At 35.0% G+C, this 23,093-nt stretch overlaps 1 protein-coding gene and 1 long non-coding RNA gene across 3 annotated transcripts; one reads left to right on the forward strand and one right to left on the reverse strand.

Moving 5' to 3' along the window:
* Window positions 1–2,253: 2,253 nt before the first annotated feature.
* Window positions 2,254–21,677, forward strand: LOC115411881 (uncharacterized). 2 transcript variants are annotated; one of them, XR_003934277.1, is made up of 3 exons: window positions 2,254–2,279; window positions 5,116–5,197; window positions 21,432–21,677. It is a non-coding gene; the product is annotated as an uncharacterized LOC115411881 (long non-coding RNA). The 2 variants fall into 2 exon arrangements; XR_003934276.1 differs by lacking the exon at window positions 21,432–21,677 and adding an exon at window positions 12,559–12,667.
* On the reverse strand, window positions 12,058–21,483 carry fev (FEV transcription factor, ETS family member). Its single transcript, XM_030124144.1, has 3 exons — window positions 21,407–21,483; window positions 17,277–17,348; window positions 12,058–12,688 (listed from the first exon to the last, which is right to left on the reverse strand). The coding sequence occupies exons 1-3, from the start codon at window positions 21,423–21,425 to the stop codon at window positions 12,147–12,149; spliced, it is 633 nt and encodes a 210-aa protein (XP_029980004.1). The 5' UTR covers window positions 21,426–21,483; the 3' UTR covers window positions 12,058–12,146.
* Window positions 21,678–23,093: the final 1,416 nt, after the last annotated feature.

The following is a 23,093-nucleotide window of genomic DNA, read 5'->3' on the forward strand; positions in this document are numbered from 1 at the left end:
GTGTAAGTAAAGAAAAAATCCTGTAATTCTGGAAAAATTAGCAAGTTCACAGCTGTATAGGTTAAAAAAAAAGCTCTGATTCTGGAAAAATTGACAAGTTTGCAGCTGTATAAGTAACAAAAAAATGCTCTAAGTCGTTAAAAATTGGCAAGTTCGCAGCTGTGTAAGTAAAGAAAAAATGCTGTAATTCTGGAAAAATTGGCAAGTTTGCGACTGTATAAGTAAAAAAAAAAAAAAAAAAAAAAAGCTCTTATTCTGTAAAAATTGGCAAGTTCGCAGCTGTATAAGTTAGAAACAAAAAACAAAAAAGCTCTAATTCTGGTAAAACTGGCAAGCTTGCAGCTGTATAAGTAAAAAAAAAAAAAAAGCTCTAATTCGTAAAAAATTGGCAAGTTCGCAGCTGTGTAAGTAAAGAAAAAATCCTGTAATTCTGGAAAAATTAGCAAGTTCACAGCTGTATAGGTTAAAAAAAAGCTCTGATTCTGGAAAAATTGACAAGTTTGCAGCTGTATAAGTAACAAAAAAATGCTCTAAGTCGTTAAAAATTGGCAAGTTCACAGCTGTATAAGTTTAAAAAAAATGCTCTAATTCGTAAAAAATTGGCAAGTTCGCAGCTGTGTAAGTAAAGAAAAAATGCTGTAATTCTGGAAAAATTAGCAAGTTCGCAGCTGTATAGGTTAAAAAAAAAGCTCTGATTCTGGAAAAATTGACAAGTTTGCAGCCGTATAAGTAACAAAAAAAAAATGCTCTAATTCGTAAAAAATTGGCAAGTTCGCAGCTGTGTAAGTAAAGAAAAAATGCTGTAATTCTGGAAAAATTGGCAAGTTTGCGGCTGTATAAGTAAAAAAAAAAAAAAAAAAAAGCTCTTATTCTGTAAAAATTGGCAAGTTCGCAGCTGTATAAGTTAGAAACAAAAAACAAAAAAGCTCTAATTCTGGTAAAAGTGGCAAGCTTGCAGCTGTATAAGTAAAAAAAAAAAAAAGCTCTAATTCGTAAAAAATTGGCAAGTTCGCAGCTGTGTAAGTAAAGAAAAAATCCTGTAATTCTGGAAAAATTAGCAAGTTCACAGCTGTATAGGTTAAAAAAAAAGCTCTGATTCTGGAAAAATTGACAAGTTTGCAGCTGTATAAGTAACAAAAAAATGCTCTAAGTCGTTAAAAATTGGCAAGTTCACAGCTGTATAAGTTAAAAACAAAAAAACAAAAAAGCTCTAATTCTGTAAAAATGGGCAAGTTCGCAGCAGTATAAGTTTCAAAAGCTACTCTCATTCTGGTAAAATTGGCAAGTTTGCAGCTGTATAACTAAAAAAACACTTTGTTTCTCCTGTCGGTGGTGTATCTTGCAGAGAATCCACCCACCCAGTTTGTTATGCAAGAAGAGCAGAGGATGAGCGCTGCTGAGCTGCACCAGTGGACGCCTGCAGATTAGCAGCAGAGCGTTTGGCAGCAGAGACGGTGACGTTTCCAGTGTTGTGGAAGTGACTCAGTCCCACAGGAGTTTCCACTGGGTTTTTAGAGGAAACCCATGTCCACTGGGGAGGGCCAACAACACATTAGACACCTGGGTTTGTGCAGTGGATGGACCGGAGGAGAGGAGGGAGAGGGAGACATTTGGTCGTCAATAGCGACCCAGAGTCTTTTCTGTTTGATATGCAGGACACATACACACTCTGCTGTTTAGAATAAACCACTGCTCTCCCTCTGCTTCTCCCTCTCTTCTGTTTGTTTGTTCATCTTTGCTGAGCTATGTGCTACCATAAAGTGTGATTATATAACCGCTCTGGAGCTCTGTGGATATACTTCTTTATCTCATTATACGATCCAGTGGGTTTCACCAAAGTAGGAACAGTGAAAACCCTCTGACATTTGTGTTGTTATCCACTCAGATGCACCATTGTCTCATACAGTAGACGTCCAGCTCCATCCTCCACCCCACTGGGGGATAATGCTGGGTCCAGACGGAGTGCACTTTAATCTGTGTCGACCTCCACTGTTACAATTTGCATTAATCTGCTATTTGCAAAGGCTTCCATATTCAGAATTAGACTATGGTTATGCAAAGGATGGTGACAGTGGATGTGTGAGTGGATGAATAAAGACCTACAGCGCCCCCGAGCGGCTGACTGGGTTTACTGCGTGTAAATACAGGAACATAGGAGTGAAATCATCAGTTTCATTCATGAAGACGACTGTTTATCTTCTGCTGTAGGCTTACTAGTGTCTCTTTGGGGGTTTGATGTGAATATTTGCATATTTTTAGCTAAAAATCAAAACTTCCAGGTAAAATTTGTAAGTTCGCAGCGGTATAAGTTTTTTAAAAAAAGCTCTAATTCTGGAAAAATTGACAAGCTTGCAGCTGTATAAGTAAAAAAAAGAAAAAAAATTCTGGACAAATTGGCAAGTTCGCAGCTGTATAAGTATAAAAAATGCATTAATTCTGGAAAAATTGACAAGTTCGCAGCTGTATAAGTAAAAAAAAAAAAAAAAAAGCTCTAATTCTGGAAAAACTGACAAGTTCGCAGCTGTATAAGTTTTAAAAATGCATTAATTCTGGAAAAATTGACAAGTTCGCAGCTGTATAAGTAAAAAAAAAAATGCATTAATTCTGGAAAAATTGACAGGTTCGCAGCTGTATAAGTAAAAAAAAAAAAAAAAAAGCTCTAATTCTGGAAAAACTGGTAAGTTTGCAGCTGTATAAGTAAAAAAAAAGAAAAAAAAATTCTGGACAAATTGGCAAGTTCGCAGCTGTATGAGTAAAAAAAATGCATTAATTCTGGAAAAACTGACAAGTATAAGTATAAGTTAAAAAAATAATAATAATAATAATTCTGGACAAATTGGCAAATTCGCAGCTGTATAAGTAAAAAAAAAAAAAAAAACTCTAATTTTGGACAAATTTGCAAGTTTGCAGCTGTATAAGTAAAAAAAATTGTCTTATTCTGGAAAAACTGACAAGGTTGCAGCTGTATAAGAAAAAACAATGCTCTAATTCTGGAAAAATTGGCAAGTTCGCAGTTGTATAAGTAAAAAAAAAACCAACCCTCTAATTCTGGACAAATTGGCAAGTTCGCAGCTGTATAAGTATAAAAAATGCATTAATTCTGGAAAAATTGACAAGTTTGCAGCTGTATAAGTAAAAAAAAAAAAAAAAAGCTCTAATTCTGGAAAAACTGACAAGTTCGCAGCTGTATAAGTTTTAAAAAATGCATTAATTCTGGAAAAATTGACAAGTTCGCAGCTGTATAAGTAAAAAAAAAATGCATTAATTCTGGAAAAATTGACAGGTTCGCAGCTGTATAAGTAAAAAAAAAAAAAATGCTCTAATTCTGGAAAAACTAGTAAGTTTGCAGCTGTATAAGTAAAAAAAGGAAAAAAATTCTGGACAAATTGGCAAGTTCGCAGCTGTATGAGTAAAAAAAATGCATTAATTCTGGAAAAACTGACAAGTATAAGTATAAGTTTAAAAAAAAAAACTAATTCTGGACAAATTGGCAAATTCGCAGCTGTATAAGTAAAAAAAAAAAACAAAAAACTCTAATTTTGGACAAATTTTCAAGTTTGCAGCTGTATAAGTAAAAAAAATTGTCTTATTCTGGAAAAACTGACAAGGTTGCAGCTGTATAAGAAAAAACAATGCTCTAATTCTGGAAAAATTGGCAAGTTCGCAGTTGTATAAGTAAAAAAAAAAACAAACCTCTAATTCTGGACAAATTGGCAAGTTCGCAGCTGTATAAGTATAAAAAATGCATTAATTCTGGAAAAATTGACAAGTTCGCAGCTGTATAAGTAAAAAACAAAAAAAAAAATGCTCTAATTCTGGAAAAACTGACAAGTTCGCAGCTGTATAAGTTTTAAAAAATGCATTAATTCTGGAAAAATTGACAAGTTCGCAGCTGTATAAGTAAAAAAAAATGCATTAATTCTGGAAAAATTGACAGGTTCGCAGCTGTATAAGTAAAAAAATAAAAATGCTCTAATTCTGGAAAAACTGGTAAGTTTGCAGCTGTATAAGTAAAAAAAAAAGAAATTCTGGACAAATTGGCAAGTTCGCAGCTGTATGAGTAAAAAAAATGCATTAATTCTGGAAAAACTGACAAGTATAAGTATAAGTTTAAAAAAAAAAACTAATTCTGGACAAATTGGCAAGTTCGCAGCTGTATGAGTAAAAAAAAATGCATTAATTCTGGAAAAACTGATAAGTATAAGTTAAAAAAAAAAAAAAAAAACAATTCTGGACAAATTGGCAAATTCGCAGCTGTATAAGTAAAAAAAAAAAAAAAAAAAAACTCTAATTTTGGACAAATTTGCAAGTTTGCAGCTGTATAAGTAAAAAAAATTGTCTTATTCTGGAAAAACTGACAAGGTTGCAGCTGTATAAGAAAAAACAATGCTCTAATTCTGGACAAATTGCCAAGTTTGCAGCTGTATAAGTAAAAAAAACCCAGAACAACTCTAATTCTCGAAAAATTGGCAAGTTCGCAGTTGTATAAGTAAAAAAAAAAACAAAAAAAAAAAAACCTCTAATTCTGGACAAATTGCCAAGTTTGCAGCTGTATAAGTAAAAAAAACAAAAACAACTCTAAATCTGGAAAAATTGGCAAGTTCACAGCTGTGTAAGAAAAAACAATGCTCTAATTCTGGAAAAACTGGCAACTTTGCAGCAGTATAAGTTAAAAAAAAAAAAAAAAAACTAATTCTGGAAAAACTGGCAAGTTCACAGCTGTATAAGTAAAAAAAAAATGCTCTAATTCTAGAAAAAGTGACAAGTTCGCAGCTGTATAAGTAAAAAAAAAACTAATTCTGGAAAAACTGACAAGTTCGCAGTTGTATAAGTAAAAAAAAAAGTCTAATTCTGGAAAAACTGACAAGTTCGCAGTTGTATAAGTAAAAAACAAAAAACCTCTAATTCTAGACAAATTGCCAAGTTCACAGGTGTGTAAGTAAAAAAAAAAAGCTCTTCTTCTGCTTTTCTGTATCATTTTCGAGTAGCTGACACATGCTAACATCAGTTTCCCATCCACTGCCCACAGTAAAAACAAAGCAGACATTATAAACACAAGTGACTTCTTCTTACCAGTCGGTTTTTATTCACCTCATTGCGTTTCCATGGGTACAGTGGTTTCATGTGCAGATGAATGCGTCTAGTTCTCTAAAAGCAGCTGGAGCTTCACCTCTTCTCTAACCCACAGTATTTACAGGTTCAACTCAGTCTCTGCTTCCACAGCCTTTCTCACACAGTTCACATTTGCACCTTAATGCAACTGTGTCAACTTCAAATCCACAGTTTAAGGTTATTATTGGCTCATCCTTTCACTTTTCTACATGTTAAAGAGTCGATTCAACCCATAAAGACCCAAAGGTAAAACCGAATCATCTACTGATCTAAACTGTTTAATGACGTCTGAACCACTAAACAATATGTTGAAGTAATTGGTGTAAAATACTGTTCTTCATCTTTTCATGGTCATCAGATATGACCCATTTGGACATTCAGAGGCACCGTAGTTACCATGGAAACACCGTCATCTTCTACAACATTGATTCACCAGTAAAACCCATAGAGTTGGATCAGTGACAGTGGATGGAAATACTTGTTTTTATGTTCTGTTATTGATATCTTTACTGAAAAAGTCACTTTTTCCTCCGTTTCCTCTGTTTCTGAAACAATAACCTTTGAATTTCCTGTGACCTTTAACCTTTGTGTGGTGTTCAGATTTTTGTTTTTGAGCCGGTGTTGGTGGGTGTGGTGGTCCCGCTGCTTTTTTAGGTTTTTAATTGAACATAATGAAACCATTTTCTGTTAAAATACTCAACAGATGTTTACTTCATCCCAATTACAAGCAACATAAAAAGCATATATGTTAAATATTTGACTTTTGCCTTTGCTACATCACATTTATAAATTGAAGTGCTACTCGTTTTCAGTTGTTTTTTTTTTATATATAATATAATATAATCAAGAAATGGACGGAAGAGGATTAGGGCCACTGGAAAAAAAAAAAATTAAGGTCCAATATATATATTTTTTATTATTATTCTTAGAAAAAAAAAAAAAGTCTCAATTCTGACTTTTTTCTCAGAATTCTGACTTTAATCTCAGAATAATAATAATAAAAAAAATTTAAAACAGTCAGAATTCTGAGAAAAAAGTTACAATTCTGACTTTTTTCTTAGAATAATAAAAAAAAATATTGGACCATAATTAATTTTTTTTTTCCAGTGGCCCTAATCTTCTTCCGTAAGATATGAAAGGAAAAATGTCATTAAAAAATAAATAAATAAATACTCATCATTTTTCTTTAGTAAAAAATGAAAATGGGTCCCATAGACCTAAACACCATACAAGGGTTAATGAACATCTATATGATCTGTGAATTTAATATGAGAAAATATATGATTTACACTGAAAAATGCAAAAATACAGATGATAATATTACATAAATGTTGATAAATCACTTGAAAAAGGTCAAATGTAGAGAAAAATTTTGCTGGGAACTGCTGTAAAAGTAGCACTGGGTCTTTGTGGGTTCATGTGGTCAGATGTAGTCAAAGTTAAAAAAGAAAAAAAAAACAAAACTGTTTGGGATATTAAAAAAAACCACAAGATGGCGCCAATAGTCCAGTAATCAGCGCGGACGCTGTGTCAGGTTTATGAAAATACGCAGATGGAGGAGAACGGAAAAGGATCACACAGTACAGGTGACAGATTTTTTTTTTTTGTTTTTTTTTTTGTTTGTTTTTGTTTTTTTTTTTGTTTTTTTTTCATCACAACTGATAAAAAAAAAAAAAAAAAGGTTAGCCTGAATTATTTGTTCGTTTCGAAGCTGCTGCACAAGAAAACACGTTAAATTAACAACAAAGATATATGCGCAATTTGGCTTTTATTTGGTAAATGTGCATTAATTCGTGCGTAAAAGGTCTAAAACACTGTGCGTAAAAATCGGTCATCTCGAAGGGGATTTCCATAAAGTGTGTGTTTTTATTTTTTTATTTTTAAATATTGTAGTTTCACTGTGATAATTCATTCTTCTTCTTCTTCTTCTTCTTCTTCTTCCAGGTTTTGTCTAAAACACAGGGGTCAAACATGCAGCCTGGGGGCCAAAACCGGGCCGCCAGAGGGTCCAATCTGGCCCTTGGGATGAATTTGTGAAATATAAAAATTACACTGAAGATATGAATAATCAACGCTGTTAAAGAAAACATTTTAGGTCAGTTCAATCTAAAGTGGATCAGACCAGTAAAATATTATCATAATAACCTATAAATAATGAAAACTGCAAATCTTCCTCTTTGTTTTAGTGTTAAATAAAGGAAAAATTAGTTAAAAAAAAAAAAAAAAAAAAGTTACATTTACAGACCATTCTTTTACAAAAAAATATGAATAACCTGAACAAATATGAACAATCTGAAATGTCTTAAGGGAAGTATGTGGAATTTGAACAATATTCTGCCTGTTACTAAATCTGTAAGTTGTGATGCACATGTATAAATGATCAACTTAGGTGTAGTATTGCGAACACTGCACTTTTTTTCTGAAGAATTTTCAGGTTCACTGTGAAAAAAATGGTTTTGGGGGTTGGTAAAAACAAACTATGGAAATCAGTTCCATTTTAATCAACAGTAATAGTTAGCCAGTGACATCCGTTCTGACTGGTTAAAGTCCACCTGTTTGCTAACAGTAACAACTGCTACTTAAAATAATATAATAAAATCTACCCCATAATATTGTGATGTGTTGAAGGAGCAGCCTGGGGGGAGTTTCCCAGCATGCATTGGGACAAACTAGTTGGGACAGTTTTGATGTGTTTTACAGTGTTCTGAGGTGATAAGAAGTGTTGTTCTTTTTATATAACGCACAGTTATGGTGGGTTTGACTGTTTTTATTCGCGGCGGCTGTGGCTCAGGTGGTTGAGTGGGTCATCCAATAACCAAGGGGTTGGTGGTTTGAATCCCACTCTGTCCTAGTCAGTCTGTTGTGTCGTTGGGCAAGACACTTCACCCTCCTTACCTCCAGTGCCACTCACACTGGTGTATGACTGTTTGGTGGTGGTGGGAGGGGCCATAGGCGCAAATTGGCAGCTGTGGCTACAAATGTAGTTCACCACCACCAGAGTGTGAATGTGAGAGTGAATGAATAATGGGTTAATAATGTAAAGCGCTTTGGGTGTCTAGAAAGGCGCTATATAAATCCAATCCATTATTATTATTAGTTTTGTTTTGTTTTTTTTTTGTTGTTGAATGAATCTTTCTGTTGAGTTGCATATTCTTGCACCATGAGCTAAGTTGCTTCTTTGTTTCATTGTATCTGCCAAGGAGGTTATGTTTTTGAAATTGTTGGTCAGTCAGTTGGTCTGTGTGTCTGTCTGCGTGTCAGTGTGCAAGATTACAAAAAAATTTATGGGCAGATTTGGATGAAAATTTCAGGAAACTAGTGATGGGACTTTTGGCTCTTTGAAGGGAGTCGTTCAATCAGGAGTCGTTCACTGAAAAGAGCCGTTCAACAGACTGGCTCTTTCATGATTTTTTGCATTATTTTGAAACTACAATGTTTTAATGACTAAATAGGCTACATGTGATGATTGACATTACGTTTTAAAGGTGTTTAATTGGCGCGGCAGTAAATATTATCTTACCGTAAAAAAGAATAGTTTAAAATGTGTGGGCTGAATACATGACATGAGAGGTGACATTAGACAAATGATAGAATTTGACAAGAAACATCACAGTACATTATGTGGACTAGTCTGTAGGCTAAAAATGAAGAAGAAAATAAAACATTTTCTTATGAAATAACATTTTTCTTTGGCTCATTACTCACAGGTGCTCACTCACTCATTCTCAAACTTTTCTCCAGTTTCGACCGGTCTTCCAGCTCCGCCTCCTCCAGTCTTCTAGCTCCGCCTCCTCACGCTTCAAACTGTTGTTTTTTTGCTAACTTCTTGCCATGAGACATACACAAGCACTCTTTTTTTTTCTGCTCGAACATTCTCCTCCTGCCCAATGCCTCCCCAGTGACGCTAAATTGACAGGCAATTGGACACTCCCTCCTTAAAAAAAAAAAAAAAAAGATAAAAATAAATGAACGTCTCTTTACAAAGACTCGGTTCCCATCGTTCATTTCAAAGAGCCGTTCAAAAGATTCGATTCGTTCGTGAACGTCACATCACTACAGGAAATTTTGATACTGGCACAAGGAACAAATGATTACATTTTGGTGGTGATCAGGGGCGGGGGGGCCATGGGGGCCCACTGATCTGCCCTGGTGGAGGTCTGCGCCCCCCGAGTGCTTCTAGTTATTCTCTGTAATGGTGTTCCATACAGGGGTGGGTGAAAATAAAATACAAGTGTGCCCAAGAGAGCAGCAGAGAGAGAGAGAGAAAAGGAAGGAAGGAAGGAAAGAAGGAAGGAAGGAAGGTGCTCTGAGAGGAAATGTGAGTGTTTTGCTAGACGTATAGAAGAGAAACTGCAACAAAAGTATGAATGTCATCACACTACTATCGATCCAATACCAATACACACACACACACACCTTAGTATGTAACCCTATCAATATTTAGATTGATCCTCCTTGCCATAAATTAAGTCGATGAACGTATCCCTATTAACAACTGAGAGTTAATATTACTCACCTTTTATGAGTAATTTGTTGTGTAATCTATTGGGATATGTTAGGTGGAGTTTACCTCATTTCTTTTAGTGTGTTATACCTGATAAATTTATTCACATTTTACTCCAAATATGGGGTAAAATCTACTCAACCCAAATGAGCGCAAACTGTCAGGTCTTTTTTATCGAGTAGATTTTAAAGGTTTGTTTTTACAGTGTTGTTCATATTTGTTCATGTTATGTTCAAGTACGGTTCGTAGGTGTATACATTTTCATCATGGAATTTGACTTTTTCTCACTCAAAAACATAAAGAAAACTTTGGAGTTGACATTATTTATACATTCTTATCCTATTATTTATGTTATTTGACTGGTCCGGCCCACTTTAGATCATATTAGGACAGTGTTTTTCAGCCTTGGGGTCGGAATCCTACTTGGGGTCGCCTGAAATTTGTAGTAATTGATGAAAAAAAAAAAAATTACCAAAAAAAATCTCTGTTGAGTCGACAGAACCAATCCCAATCCATAACAAACTGTGGTTGTGAAACTGCAGCACTGGGGTTCTGTTTATCTGTCAAATGTTCACTGTGGTCAGTTTCAGGTGCTGCAGCTCTTTCATAATTCATAGTTTCAGTTCTTGTTTGTTCAGTATTAATTGTCCTCCTTGTAAATCACAGCTGGACTGACTGGACAGATCCTGACCAAGGAAAATAAAATTCTCCCTTTGTGCAGTAATCTACACCTAAATTTACTGCCTCTGTCCACAATAATATACATTATATAGCAGACCTGGGCATTGTAAGGCCTGGGGGTCACATGCGGCCTGACAGCTGACCCTAACTGGCCCACATGAGGTCACTGGCAAATTAAAAGTCAATGCAAATATGTATCATCATAATAGACATAACCAATACAACGCCACTGCTTTTATTTTGAAGGATCTGCTAATTTACCATTTTTTCCACACATACTTCCTGTCCTTGCATAAGGCTTATACACTGGTTGGTTTGTTGGTCAGTTTCAGCCCATGAAGATGTCCGCTAACACCAAAAAAAGAACGACTGATTCCAAATGCAGAGTTTTTAACAAGACATGGACATGAAAGTATTTTTTTTGCTGAAGTCAGAGGTAAAGAAAAAGAAAAGGAACTGTGATATGCAAACAAACAAAGCTGGATGCATTTAGAGTTTTTCATCTAAAGTTCATGTGGAGCTGGTTTTGCACGTTTTTGAAAGTCTTTGTGAATATTCATTAAACAGTTGTATTCTGTGATCCACATTTTCATTTTATTATTGTATTGTTGCATTTACTGTTTTTGTATTATAGTAAAGTATATATATAGAGAGATATATATATATATTAAGGAGAGCTGCAAGTGTATTGATCTGGCCCTTAACAACTGTCAGAGTTTCCCATGTGGCCCCATAGGAAACTTGATTGCCCACCCCTGTTATATAGACTAAATGTCCTCTAAAATTAACATTTATTTGCAACATAGTGGAGCAAACTATTACATGATCAAATCAGATTAATTTTAGCAAAAAAAAAAAAAAAAAAAAAGTGTCCATTTGGAATGTCTGGGGTCGGTGATGTTAAAATGGGAAGTTTGGGAGCCGCTGTATTATTCTGGATGTGGCCCCTGAAGTGGACTGAGTGTGCCGGCCCTGGTCTAAAGCTGTTCTCCAGTCAGTTATAGTGGTTGTTGATGTTGCTCAGACTGTTGATGTTGTTGACGCAGCTGATGTGGGACGGGGACACGGTGCCGAACGGGCCCGGAGGCTGCGGGTTGTGGCTGTGGTACAGGGCCTTTGTAGGTGTACACATTTTCATCATGGAATTTGACTTTTTTCACTCAAAAACATAAAGAAAACTTTGGAGTTGACATTATTTATACGTTCTTATCCTATTATTTATGTTATTTGACTGGTCCGGCCCACTTTAGATCATATCAGGCCAGTGTTTTTCAACCTTGGGGTCGGAATCCTACTTGGGGTCGCCTGGAATTTCTAGTAATTGATGAAAAAAAAAAATCTCTGTTGAGTCGACAGAGCCAATCCATAACAGACAAACTGTGGTTGTGAAACTACAGCACTGTGGTTCTGTTTATCTGTCAAATGTTCATTGTGGTCAGTTTCAGATGCTGCAGCTCTTTCTTAATCCATAGTTTGAGTTCTTGTTTGTTCAGTATTAATTGTCAGCCTTGTAAATCACAGCTGGACTGACTGGACAGATCCTGACCAAGGAAAATCACATTCTCCCTTTGTGCAGTAATCTACACCTGGATTTACTGCCTCTGTCCATAATAATATACATTATATAGACTAAATGTCCTCTAAAATTAACCTTTATTTGCAACATAGTGGAGCAAACTATTACATGATCAAATCAAATTAATTTTGGGGGGGAAAAAAAGTGTCCATTTTGAAGGTCGCCAGAAATGTGTGATGTTAAAATGGGAAGTTTGGGAGCCGCTGTATTATTCTGGATGTGGCCCCTGAAGTGGACTGAGTGTGCCGGCCCTGGTCTAAAGCTGTTCTCCAGTCAGTTATAGTGGTTGTTGATGTTGCTCAGACTGTTGATGTTGTTGACGCAGCTGATGTGGGACGGGGACACGGTGCCGAACGGGCCCGGAGGCTGCAGGTTGTGGCTGTGGTACAGGGCCGCCGGTGGGGACCCGGGCCAGTACGAGAAGCCCGAGGGGGCCACACCTGGAGCCACCAGGTTCAGTTTGGAGATCCCTGAAAACGGAATAGGGGAGAAGTTCCCCTGGAACTTGTAGATGGCCTGCTCCGTGGTGGACGGCTGGCACACCTGCGCCAGGCCGTGGAAGTCAAACTTGTATGCGTAACGCTTTCCGTGGACTTTGGTCATGATGTTCTTGTCGTAGTAGTAGCGCAGGGCCCGGCTCAGCTTGTCATAGTTCATGTTGGGTTTGCTTTTGCGCTCCCCCCAGCGCCGGGCCACCTCGTCCGGGTCGATGAGCTTGAACTCGCCGTTGGTTCCTTCCCAGGCGATGCACGACATGTTGGTGCTGTCCGAGAGGAGCTCCAGGAGGAACTGCCACAGCTGGATCTGACCACTGCCTGCACAGGAGGGAGGGACGGAGGGAGGGAGGAGGAAAGAAAGACAAGAAAAAGAAAAATGAATCACATCAAAGTGGAATGGGGTCTTTATGGGCTGCAGAAATTAAACCTTTCATGCATGAATTATGAGAACCTTAGACACGATTTTTTTTTTTTCCTGAGTGTTTTTATTTATTTTCAGGCATAAAAAAAAAGTCCATTCAGCTGGACACGATGCGTTTAATTTTTGAAGCAAATAAACATATATTTAACCCTTTCATGCATGAATTATGAGAACCTTAGTCAATATTTTTTTTCTTAAGTGATTTTATTCCTCTTCAGGCATGAAAAAAAAAACGCGCAATTGAAATATTTTTATGAATCTATTTTTCATGGAGTTACAAAAATGTCCACTCAGCTGGACAGCATGCATTTAATTTCTGAAGCAAAGAAACATGTATTTAACCCTTTCATGCACGAATTATGAGAACCTTAATCAAATTTTTTTCCTGAGTGTTTTTATTCCTCTTTAGGCATGAAAAAAAAAAAAAAAACCAATGGGATTGAAAATTTCTTCTGAAAAATAATAAATAAATAAATAAATAATATTTTTTTAAAAATTATTATTATTATTATTATTATTATTATTATTATTATTATTATTATTATTATTATTATTTAAAAAAAACATTTAAAAAAAAATAAAAAAAAAAGAAATAAATCTTATGAACCTATTTTTCATGAAGTTGAAAAAATGTCCACTCAGCTGGACACCACACGTTTAATTTTTGATGCACAGAAACATGTATTTACTGATAAATTGTGTGAAAACTATGGAGAGGGCTTGTGATTCTGGGGGTTTATGCTCAGGAGAGATCTACATAATGTTACCAATTCATGTCAGAAAAGATATGTAGTGTCTTAAAACTTTAATAAAGATATGTGTAAAAAAAAAAAAAAACGAAAAGAAAAACTAAATCCATGAATTTGTTACAATTCATTCATACTAGAGAACAGCTGTAGAAGAGCTGTCCACTGGAGTGACCACTGTGCATGAAAGGGTTAAAACTCATCATCAGAAAGTGATAAACTGTGTGAAAACTATGAAATAAAAACATTTTTAATGCAGCTAATCTGATGCTTTCTCCTATTTGAACATACTCTAATACTAATTATTGCTCACTTCATGGAGATAATTTGCAAAAAAAACCAACATTTTGTTTAAGGAAACTGTTAATTACAGGCTAATAAAAAAAATAGCAACTGATTTACACTAAAACAGGGGTGTCAAACTCATGTTAGTTCAGGGGCCACATTAAGCCAAAGTTGTTCTGAAGTGGGCCAGACCAGTGAAATAATAATATAGTAATATATAAATAATGTCAACTCCAAACTTTCCTCTATGTTTTAGAGTAAAAAATATCAAATTATGTGAAGAAAATGTTTACATCTATCAACTATCCATTAAAATAATGTGAACAACATGAACAAACTGAAATTTCTTAAGAAAACTAAACACAATTTTAACAATATTATGTCTCAGTTTATCTTTTACACATGTGAATTACAACTTACAGATCACAGTGGATCTACAAACACACAAAACATTTAATAACAGGCAGAATATTAGAAAACTTGCACTTCAGACATTTCAAAATGTTCATATTTGTTCAGGTTATTTGCGTTTTTGTGAAATGATTGTTTGTTTTAGTGTAAATACAATAAAATGACATGAAAATTTTTATATTTACAAAGAGAAAAAATTGGAGTTGTGAGTATTTAGAGGTTATTCTGATAGTATTTTACTGATCCGACCCACTGGAGATTAAATTGGGAACCTGAACTAAAATGATTAATATCTTTGGTGTAATTTTTGCATTTCACAACTTCATCCCAGGGGCTAGACTGGACCCTTTGGCGGGCCGGATTTGACCCCAGGCCGCATGTTTGACACCTGTGCACTAAAACCTGTTAGTGCAGATCAGGTTCATCAAGAACAGCACAGTTACAGTAATGGTATGAAGTGCAGTGTTTGTGATGATGCGTAAGCGTCCACTGTGTTGGCTGATATGAAACTAAAAAAAACACCACCCATGAATATACAAGAGAAGAACTGTCCACTGGAGTGACCAGTACGCATGAAAGGGTTAAAATGCAATATCAGACAGTGATATACTGTGTGAAAACTATGAAACAAAAGCATTTTGATGCCGCTAATCTGATGTCTTCTCACCTTTTATCATCCTCTAATACTAGTTCTTACTCACTTCATAGAGATAACATAAAAAAAAAACTTTTTAAGAAAACTGTTAATTACAGTCTAATAACAATTAGCAATTGATTTACTCTCAATCATTTTAGTGCAGATCAGGTTTATCAAGAACATAAAGTTACAGTAATTGGATGAATTGCCGTGTATGAGATGGTGCATAAGCGTCCACTGTGTCGGCTGATATGGAATTAAAACAACAAAATCCATGAATATACAAGAGAACAGCTGGAGAAGAACTATCCACTGGAGTGACCAGTGTGCATGAAAGGGTTAAACCTCATGAGGCAGTGTTCAATCTAATGAGTAAACAGTGTTTTATTACTGAAACCTGCTTCAAACTAGACAATAATGGATGCTTTAATGCGATAACTGGTCAGAAATAAATGAAGGAAAATCAAATCATTTGCCCCAAATGAATAGAAGAAATGAATCAGCTGCTACAACATACACAGACAGATCAGGAAGGATAATAAAAACTAAAAAAATAAGAGAAATTCAGTGCATTAAAGAGGAACAGAGCAAAGATACATCATGTCTGGAATAGTACAGTCGTGGAAAAAATGATTAGACCATCAAAAGTTATTAAAAACAAATGGTTATGCAATCCAGTCCTAACTCCTGTGTGTGTCATGTTAGGGTTAGGGTTAGCACTGTTTTTGTCAGTACAATGCCATAGATATTGATGGAAGAACTGAAGTGATTTTGGTTACTATGAAAAAAAAAAACATGTTAAATGGATAGATATCAGCTGTGAAATTAAACTACTATGAGCTATTTTTGTTGGTATCATTATATTTGTTCAAACAAATGGACCTTTAGTTGGACCAGGCATTAACCTCCTCAGATCCAGCTGTGGGTTTTCTGCACATTTGTGGACAAGAGTTTCACAACAAAAAAAAGAAAAGGAAGAAAAGAAAACTGTCCACCACAAAGGACATTCCATAAAAATTTTAAAAACTGCATCTGAAAAAACTGTTGCATCATGATGTTTCCAATATAGGCACTGATTTAACCTCCTAAAGACCCAGGAAAGCAACGTAAAAGTACAAGCTTTTTTTTTTTTTTTTTTTTTTTAATTAAATAAGTGCCTATATTGGAAACATCGGGATGCAACAGTTTTTTCAGATGCAGTTTTTAATTTTTTTATGGAATGTCCTTTGTGGTGGACAGAAAACCCATCGCTGGCTCTGAGGAGATTAATAAAAAACAAAAAAAAGCTTGTACTTTGCTGACATTTCCTGGGTCTTAGGAGGATATAACATTTTACAACAACATAAAGAAGTCCAAAGTGCTTTACATCTAAAAGCATCATTAAATTATAAGATAGAAACAGGTTAATCAAATATACCATAAATATGCATAAAACAATAGGACACAACACACAGTGATAAAAGAGAGCACAGATTCAAACCTAATAGTGTCTCAGTGCTAAAGGTTCAAATCCAGTCTAAACAGATGAGTCTTTAACCTGGACTTGAACAGGGACAGGTCTGTGAGGACTCGCAAATCAGGAAAAAATGAAAATTAAAAAATGAAAAAGGAATGATACCTGGTTTGAGCTCAAATAAATCCAAAATGACGGACGAGGAAGAAAGGCTTATCTGTATCTGTTTGGAACAAAATGTAGTATTTGACGAAATGTGTAGGTTTTGTATTTGATGGGCTTCAGATTTTTTAATATTTCAGAAGAACTTGAAAGGGAAAAAAAAAAGATTTTCAGGTCTTCAATCTGCGCAAATTTGTGTAAAAGCAACTATTTTGTAAGGAAATTCCTGTAGGCCCAGACCATATAATAATAATAATAATAATAATAATAATAATAATAATAATAATAATAATAATAATAGAGGTCTTTTCCATTTTTGTGATATCTTTAACATTTGCTACATGTTCTTTCTTCAGCATCAGTGGGAACAATAATCACGTCATTTAATCGGTGTAAATGTGGAGTAAATACAGGATTATTTTAAACCTCAAATTTGACATTATATGACACAATTCCTCAATTAAACCTTAAATAAATTCTTGTTTTCACCACATCCGACTCTCAGATTGAAAATATGTAAATTAGGTCAATAAAAAATATTAACATTCAGAAAAAAAATAAATCGACTTATAAATGAAGTTTTTACTATTTTAATCTGATATTTTTATTTTGGTAACCTGTTTTTTTTATAAATTTTAGGAAATATTATAGGACTACTAATAATGCAAGCACGGACATTATTAAGTAATATTTTTATAATTCAGTTTCCGTTCTTTTTAGTTTAAAAATGCGGATTCTTTAAATATCTTATATCTTTAATAAAGGGTTTCTTGTGCGCCTTTCGTTCTTACCTTTCTGTACTCCTGTGTTTATTGGACCCCAGGACGTGGCTTTGCTTTCCTTCAACAGATTTTCTGTTGGATCTGAAATCAAAAACAGACATATTATTACCACATTCCTCCTTTGCTCGTTCTTGCCAGATTTTAAACCGTTTATTGCGCATTTACAGACGCAAACGCAGGCCTGTTAGGTCGGTAAAATTTCTAAAATAGCACAATTGTTAAAAACATGCTTTATTTTCTGAGGTAAAACTAATTCAAATAGCTTCAATTTGAATAAATATAGTTGATTTTTTTTTTTTATCTTATTAATAGTGTTTAGAGTCGCAGTCTGGCGCGTTTAAAGGTGGAAAATTAAAAAAAAAAAAAAAAAAAAAGATCTCTTTGTAGAAAATCAGAGTGAATGTGCTGCAGGTTTTCTAAAATAAAAAGAGCTCCGTGCATGCGATAGAAACGACAAACTTCATAAATCAAATGTTTAAAACGCGTAAATGTGAGGGAAAAATCGGATTAAAATCATAATGTTGTGGTGGTCCGGGCTGCGTCTAATGCCTGAAGCGTGTCGTCTTTGCGGTCTGCTCTCCGAAGAAGCCAGGAAACGCGTCCAGGAAAAAGGATTTCCGATTTCCGACAAAAGAGCAGACGGGCTTTCAGATTGAAACCGCTGAACAATGCTGTGCCCTGGAAACGCAGCACCGCCGCCTCAGGACACCGACACCGACACCAGGCAGAATTCTAAAAACCACAACATTTACAGACTTTTTTCCCCCTCCGGTAATTCTAAAGGGACCGAATGACGAACCTGAGAGATACATGTTGAACATGAGGTTTCCTCCGCAGTCCTGTCTCATTGTGTTCAGTTGTTCAGAAAGGGTTGGATTTCATTTCGTTGGTGGCGGAGGAAAAGATTTTTATTAAACTTTATCTCATAACTGTGATCTGGAATAAATGCGGGTGGACAGATTGAAGTTTCCAGGCAACTGTCACTGGCCCCCATCTCTGAGACAATATTCAGACAGCAATTTCCCCTGGTGCATTGCTTTAATTAAAAGAGCAATTTACCTCTGTCAGCCCGCCTGGTGCCCACAATAAAAAGAGGCCGATAGAAATTCGGCCCTTATCAATCCACCATCACAGTTTAATAAAGTTTCCGCGTTAAGATCTGAGTTTCTATGGTGAATTGAAGTGTTTGACATGGAAACCAGTTCAGATCCTCCTCACTTTTCCGCCTCTTTACCTCTCGGCAAACAACAAAGACCTGTTTCATGTTGGGAAGACGAATATTTACCTTGAAAAACACGCTCGGGTGCGCACGGGAAAACAAGAACATTTCATCCCCCAGCCGTCTGTTTGTGGGTTTAAGGTTATACAGCCTCAATCTGCAGGTAATGAGGTTGTAACTCTAAAACCATGACTTCTAATGCTTCATGATTCCGCAGCCTCATCTTCCCTGCATGGCCTTTATTTCTTTCGTGCGTAAACTGTGCGTAAATGTGCGTAAACCTGTTTCCAAAAGCCCATTTCTAATGGATATAGTTAAAAATGGCCATTTTTCCTTAAAGCCTGGACATAAAGTGATATTTTTAGGATGATAAATGTTTATTTTGTGCAGCAACGAGTCTTGCTTTTAATTGTGCGCATAATATTAGAGATCCATTGACTGATCAGATTGTAATCTATACAATATGTATGAATGGGGTGGTTATGGGCTGCATAAATTAAACCTCACGAGGCAGTGTTCAATCTAATGAATAAACAGTGTTTTATTACTGAAACCTGCTTCAAACTAGACAATAATGGATGCTTTAATGCCTTAATTGGCTAGAAATACATAAAGGAAAATCAAATCATTTGCCCCAAATGAACAGAATAAATAAATCAGCTGCTACAACATATACACCAACCATGTCAGAGACATGAGGAAGGATAATAAAAAAATAAAAATAAGAGAAATTCAGTGCATTAAAGAGGAACAGAGCAAAGATGCATCATGTCTGGAATAATACAGTTGCAGAAAAAATTATTAGACCATCAAAAGTTATTAAAAACAATGGTTCTGCAATCCAGTCCTAACTCCTGTGTGTCTCATGTGACTAAAACAGACAGAAAAGAAAACATGCAAAGTCTACAACACAGGTGTCAAACATGCGGCCCGGGGGCCAAATCTGGCCCGCCAAAGGGTCCGGTCCGGCCCTTTGGATGAATGTGTGAAATGCAAAAATTACACTAAGATATGAACAATCCTTTTAGTTCAGGTTCCACATTCAGACCAGTCAAACCAGTAAAATATTTTCATAATAATCTATAAACACTCACAATTCCAATTTTTTTCTCTTGGTAAATGTAAATATTTTCATGTTTTTACACTAAAACAAAGTATAATTTCACAAAAAATGTGAATAACCTGAAATGTCTTAAGAGAAGTAAGTACAATGTTGACAATATTCTACCTGATATTAAATGTTTTGTGTGTTTGTAGATCCGCTGTGATCTGTGAGTTATAATGTACAGTGTAAATGATAAACTGAGGCAGAATAGTGTTAAAATTACACTTATTGTTTCAGTTTGTTCATGTTATTCACATTGTTTGAAAGGATAGTTTGTAGATGTAAACATTTTCATTGTTTAATTTTACTTTTTTCACTCTAAAACATAGAGAAAATTTTGGAGTTGACATTATTTGTATATTATTATGTTATTATTTTCCTGGTTTGGCCCACTGCAGATCAAATTCAGCTGAATGTGGAACTGAACTAAAATGAGTTTGACTGCCCTGGTCTAAAAGCACTGTTTTTGTCAGTACAATGCCATAGATATTGATGGAAGAACTGAAGTGATTTTGGTTTTTATCAAGAAAACATGTTAAATGGATAGATATCAGCTCTGAAATTAAACTACTATGAGCTATTTTTGTTGTAATCGTTATATTTGTCCAAAATAAATGTACGTTTAGTTGGACCAGGCATTAAAACAAACAAGAAACTGAAGAAAATAAGGGTGATCTAATAACTGTTTCTGCGACTGTACAGTTTATATTCACAACGTAACTGAAGAAATGCACTAATGTAACACGGTTGAGTTGATATTATTGAAAGAGGTTATGTAAATGCATATAAAATCAGGGAGATTTGTTGTTTGTAGGTAAAGTATTAACTGGTTTTCACCAAAAAAAAAAAACAAAAAAACAAAGCAAATGATGCACAGGAAAACAGACAAAGAACAAGAAATTGAAGAAAAGTACGAAAGCGTATTGCATTCACACAAAAAATAAAATTCAGCTGTTTTTCTGAATTAACAAGATACTGTTTTCTGAAAAAAATTGAAATTTGACTGTTTTTCTGAATTTCTGAATTAACGAGATACTGTTTTCTGAAAAAATTTAAAGTCGGTTCTGTTTTTCTGAATTAACGAGATAATTATCTAGTAAAAACAGCCAAATTTTTTCAGAAAACAGTATCTTGTTAATTCAGAAAAACAAAGCTGAATTTAATTTTTTTTTTTCCAGAAAACAGTATCTCGTTAATTCAGAAATTCAGAAAAACAGAGCCGAATTTAAAATTTTCCAGAAAACAGTATCTCGTTAATTCAGAAAAACAGAGGTGAATTTTTTTAACTTATTTTTTCTTGTAATTCCGAGATAATTATCTTTTTAATTTGTAAAAACAGAGCCGAATTTTATTTTTTGTGTGAATGCAATACACTTCTGTAGAAAACAAGGGGTGGTCTAATAATTTTTTCCGCGACTGTATTACGTTTCAGTTACTTTCTGCTCTGTCAGACCAGTTGGATGTGGAGGAAATCAATAAAAAAAAAAAAAAAAAAGACACAAACAAGAAATTTCATTGCTCATATGAGAAAATCTACCATTTCATATTAGCATCGGTTTGTATTCAACTTTATTGTCAAATTAAAAATCATAATAATTCCTTACTTTTTAATTCCAGTCATGATTGTAGCGTTCAGTCTTCTGTGTCGACTGAACCCCTTTAGTGTTTTATTTACAGTTTCCTATGAGCACAATATAATAATAATATAAAAGAACATTATTACATCAGCCTACATCCTCACATAATGACCTATGACCTTTAATTCTGTATTCATTTAGAAAACCCCTCGTATAGGTCGGTCATTTGTGCAGATACCATGTGTTTTGTGCTCCATCTTCAGGGTGTGACAGATGGATTTTTCCAGCCGTCACATGACTGATTCCTTCAGGGTGGGGGGGTCGTTGTGTCTGTGGCGTCCCAGACTTGCTTTAGCTGCCTGTGTCCAAGTAAGAGTCGCAGGCAACTTAAAACAAGCCTCGAAAGCAAGACTGTGTCCGCTGATGGAGCAGTCGGCGACGATGGGGGTGGAGTTCATGATCATAACACAAGGAATCCACTGGGAGAAGACAAAGAAAACACAAGTACTTCATTTATTATGTACAGTGATTAAAGTGAACTCATAAAGATCCAAACGTCCACCACCAACCAAAACATATAAACTGTTTCATACCTGCTGATCCACTAATTCTATTAATCCATGTCTATAATTGGTGTAAAATCAGCTTTACGTCAATTATTCATAGGATAAAATGTACAAAAACTTGTGAAGTGAGAATAAAATGTGCAAAATACTTGAAAAGTAAGGAAAAAATTTACTTAAAACCTTGAAATGTGGCTTAAAAGTGAACAAATCCTTCTAAAGTGAGAAGAAAATGTGTAAAATACTTGGAAAAATAAGAAGGATTAATCATTTTATGAACCCTGTATTTATTCTGTTAACCCACAAAAACCAAACCCATCTACTGATCTAAACTGTTTAATACCTGCTGATCCACTAATTCTATCAATCCATGTCAATAATTGGTGTAAAATGCAGTTCTTCATCTTTTCATGGTCATCAGATATGACCCATGTGGACGTTCAGAGGCTCCGTAGTTACCATGGAAACACTGTCATCTTCTACAACATTGATTCACCAGTAAAACCCATGGAGTTGGATCAGTGACAGTGGATGGACACACTGGGTTTATGTTCAATTTGGGATAGATTTTACCAAAAAACAGGAACAAAAGTCACATTTTCTTCAGTTTTCTGTGTTTTTGGTACAATAACCCTGTAGAAGCCAATAACATAATAATGACCCATAATGTAATAAATTTGCAATTTTTGAAATGTAATAGGCCAATAACGTAATAAAAGTCCTGAACCGATAACGTAATATCTTTTGGCTAATAACGTAATAACTTATTACATTATCGGTTGGTTATTATGTTATTGGCCTGGTAAAAAAAATTCTTACTAAGTTATTACGTTTTGGCCAAAAGTTATTACGTTATCGGCTCAGGACTTTTATTACATTATTGGCCAGTTAATACATTATTGGCCTATTACATTTTAAAAATGGCAAATTTATTATGTTATGGGTCGTTATGACGTTATTGGCTTCTACAAACCCTCTAGTTTAATCTGAACTTTAACCCATGAAGACCCAAACCTCCATCACCGACCAAACCCATCTACTGATCTAAACTGTTTAACACCTGTTGATCCAATAATCCTATCAATACATGTCAATAATTGGTGTAAAATACAGTTCTTCATCTTTTCATGGTCATCAGATATGACCCATTTGGACGTTCAGAGGTTCTGTAGTTACCATGGAAACACCGTCATCTTCTACAACATTGATTCACCAGTAAAACCCATGGAGTTGGATCAATGACAGTGGATGGACACACTGGGTTTATGTTCAGTTAATGACAGATTTTACAAAAAAAAAAAAAAAAGAAAAGAAAAAGTGACTTTTTCTTCGGTTTTCTGTTTTTGATATAATAGCCTTCAA

Source organism: Sphaeramia orbicularis, chromosome 21 (assembly GCF_902148855.1).
Source record: "Sphaeramia orbicularis chromosome 21, fSphaOr1.1, whole genome shotgun sequence".
Classification (NCBI taxonomy): domain Eukaryota; kingdom Metazoa; phylum Chordata; class Actinopteri; order Kurtiformes; family Apogonidae; genus Sphaeramia; species Sphaeramia orbicularis.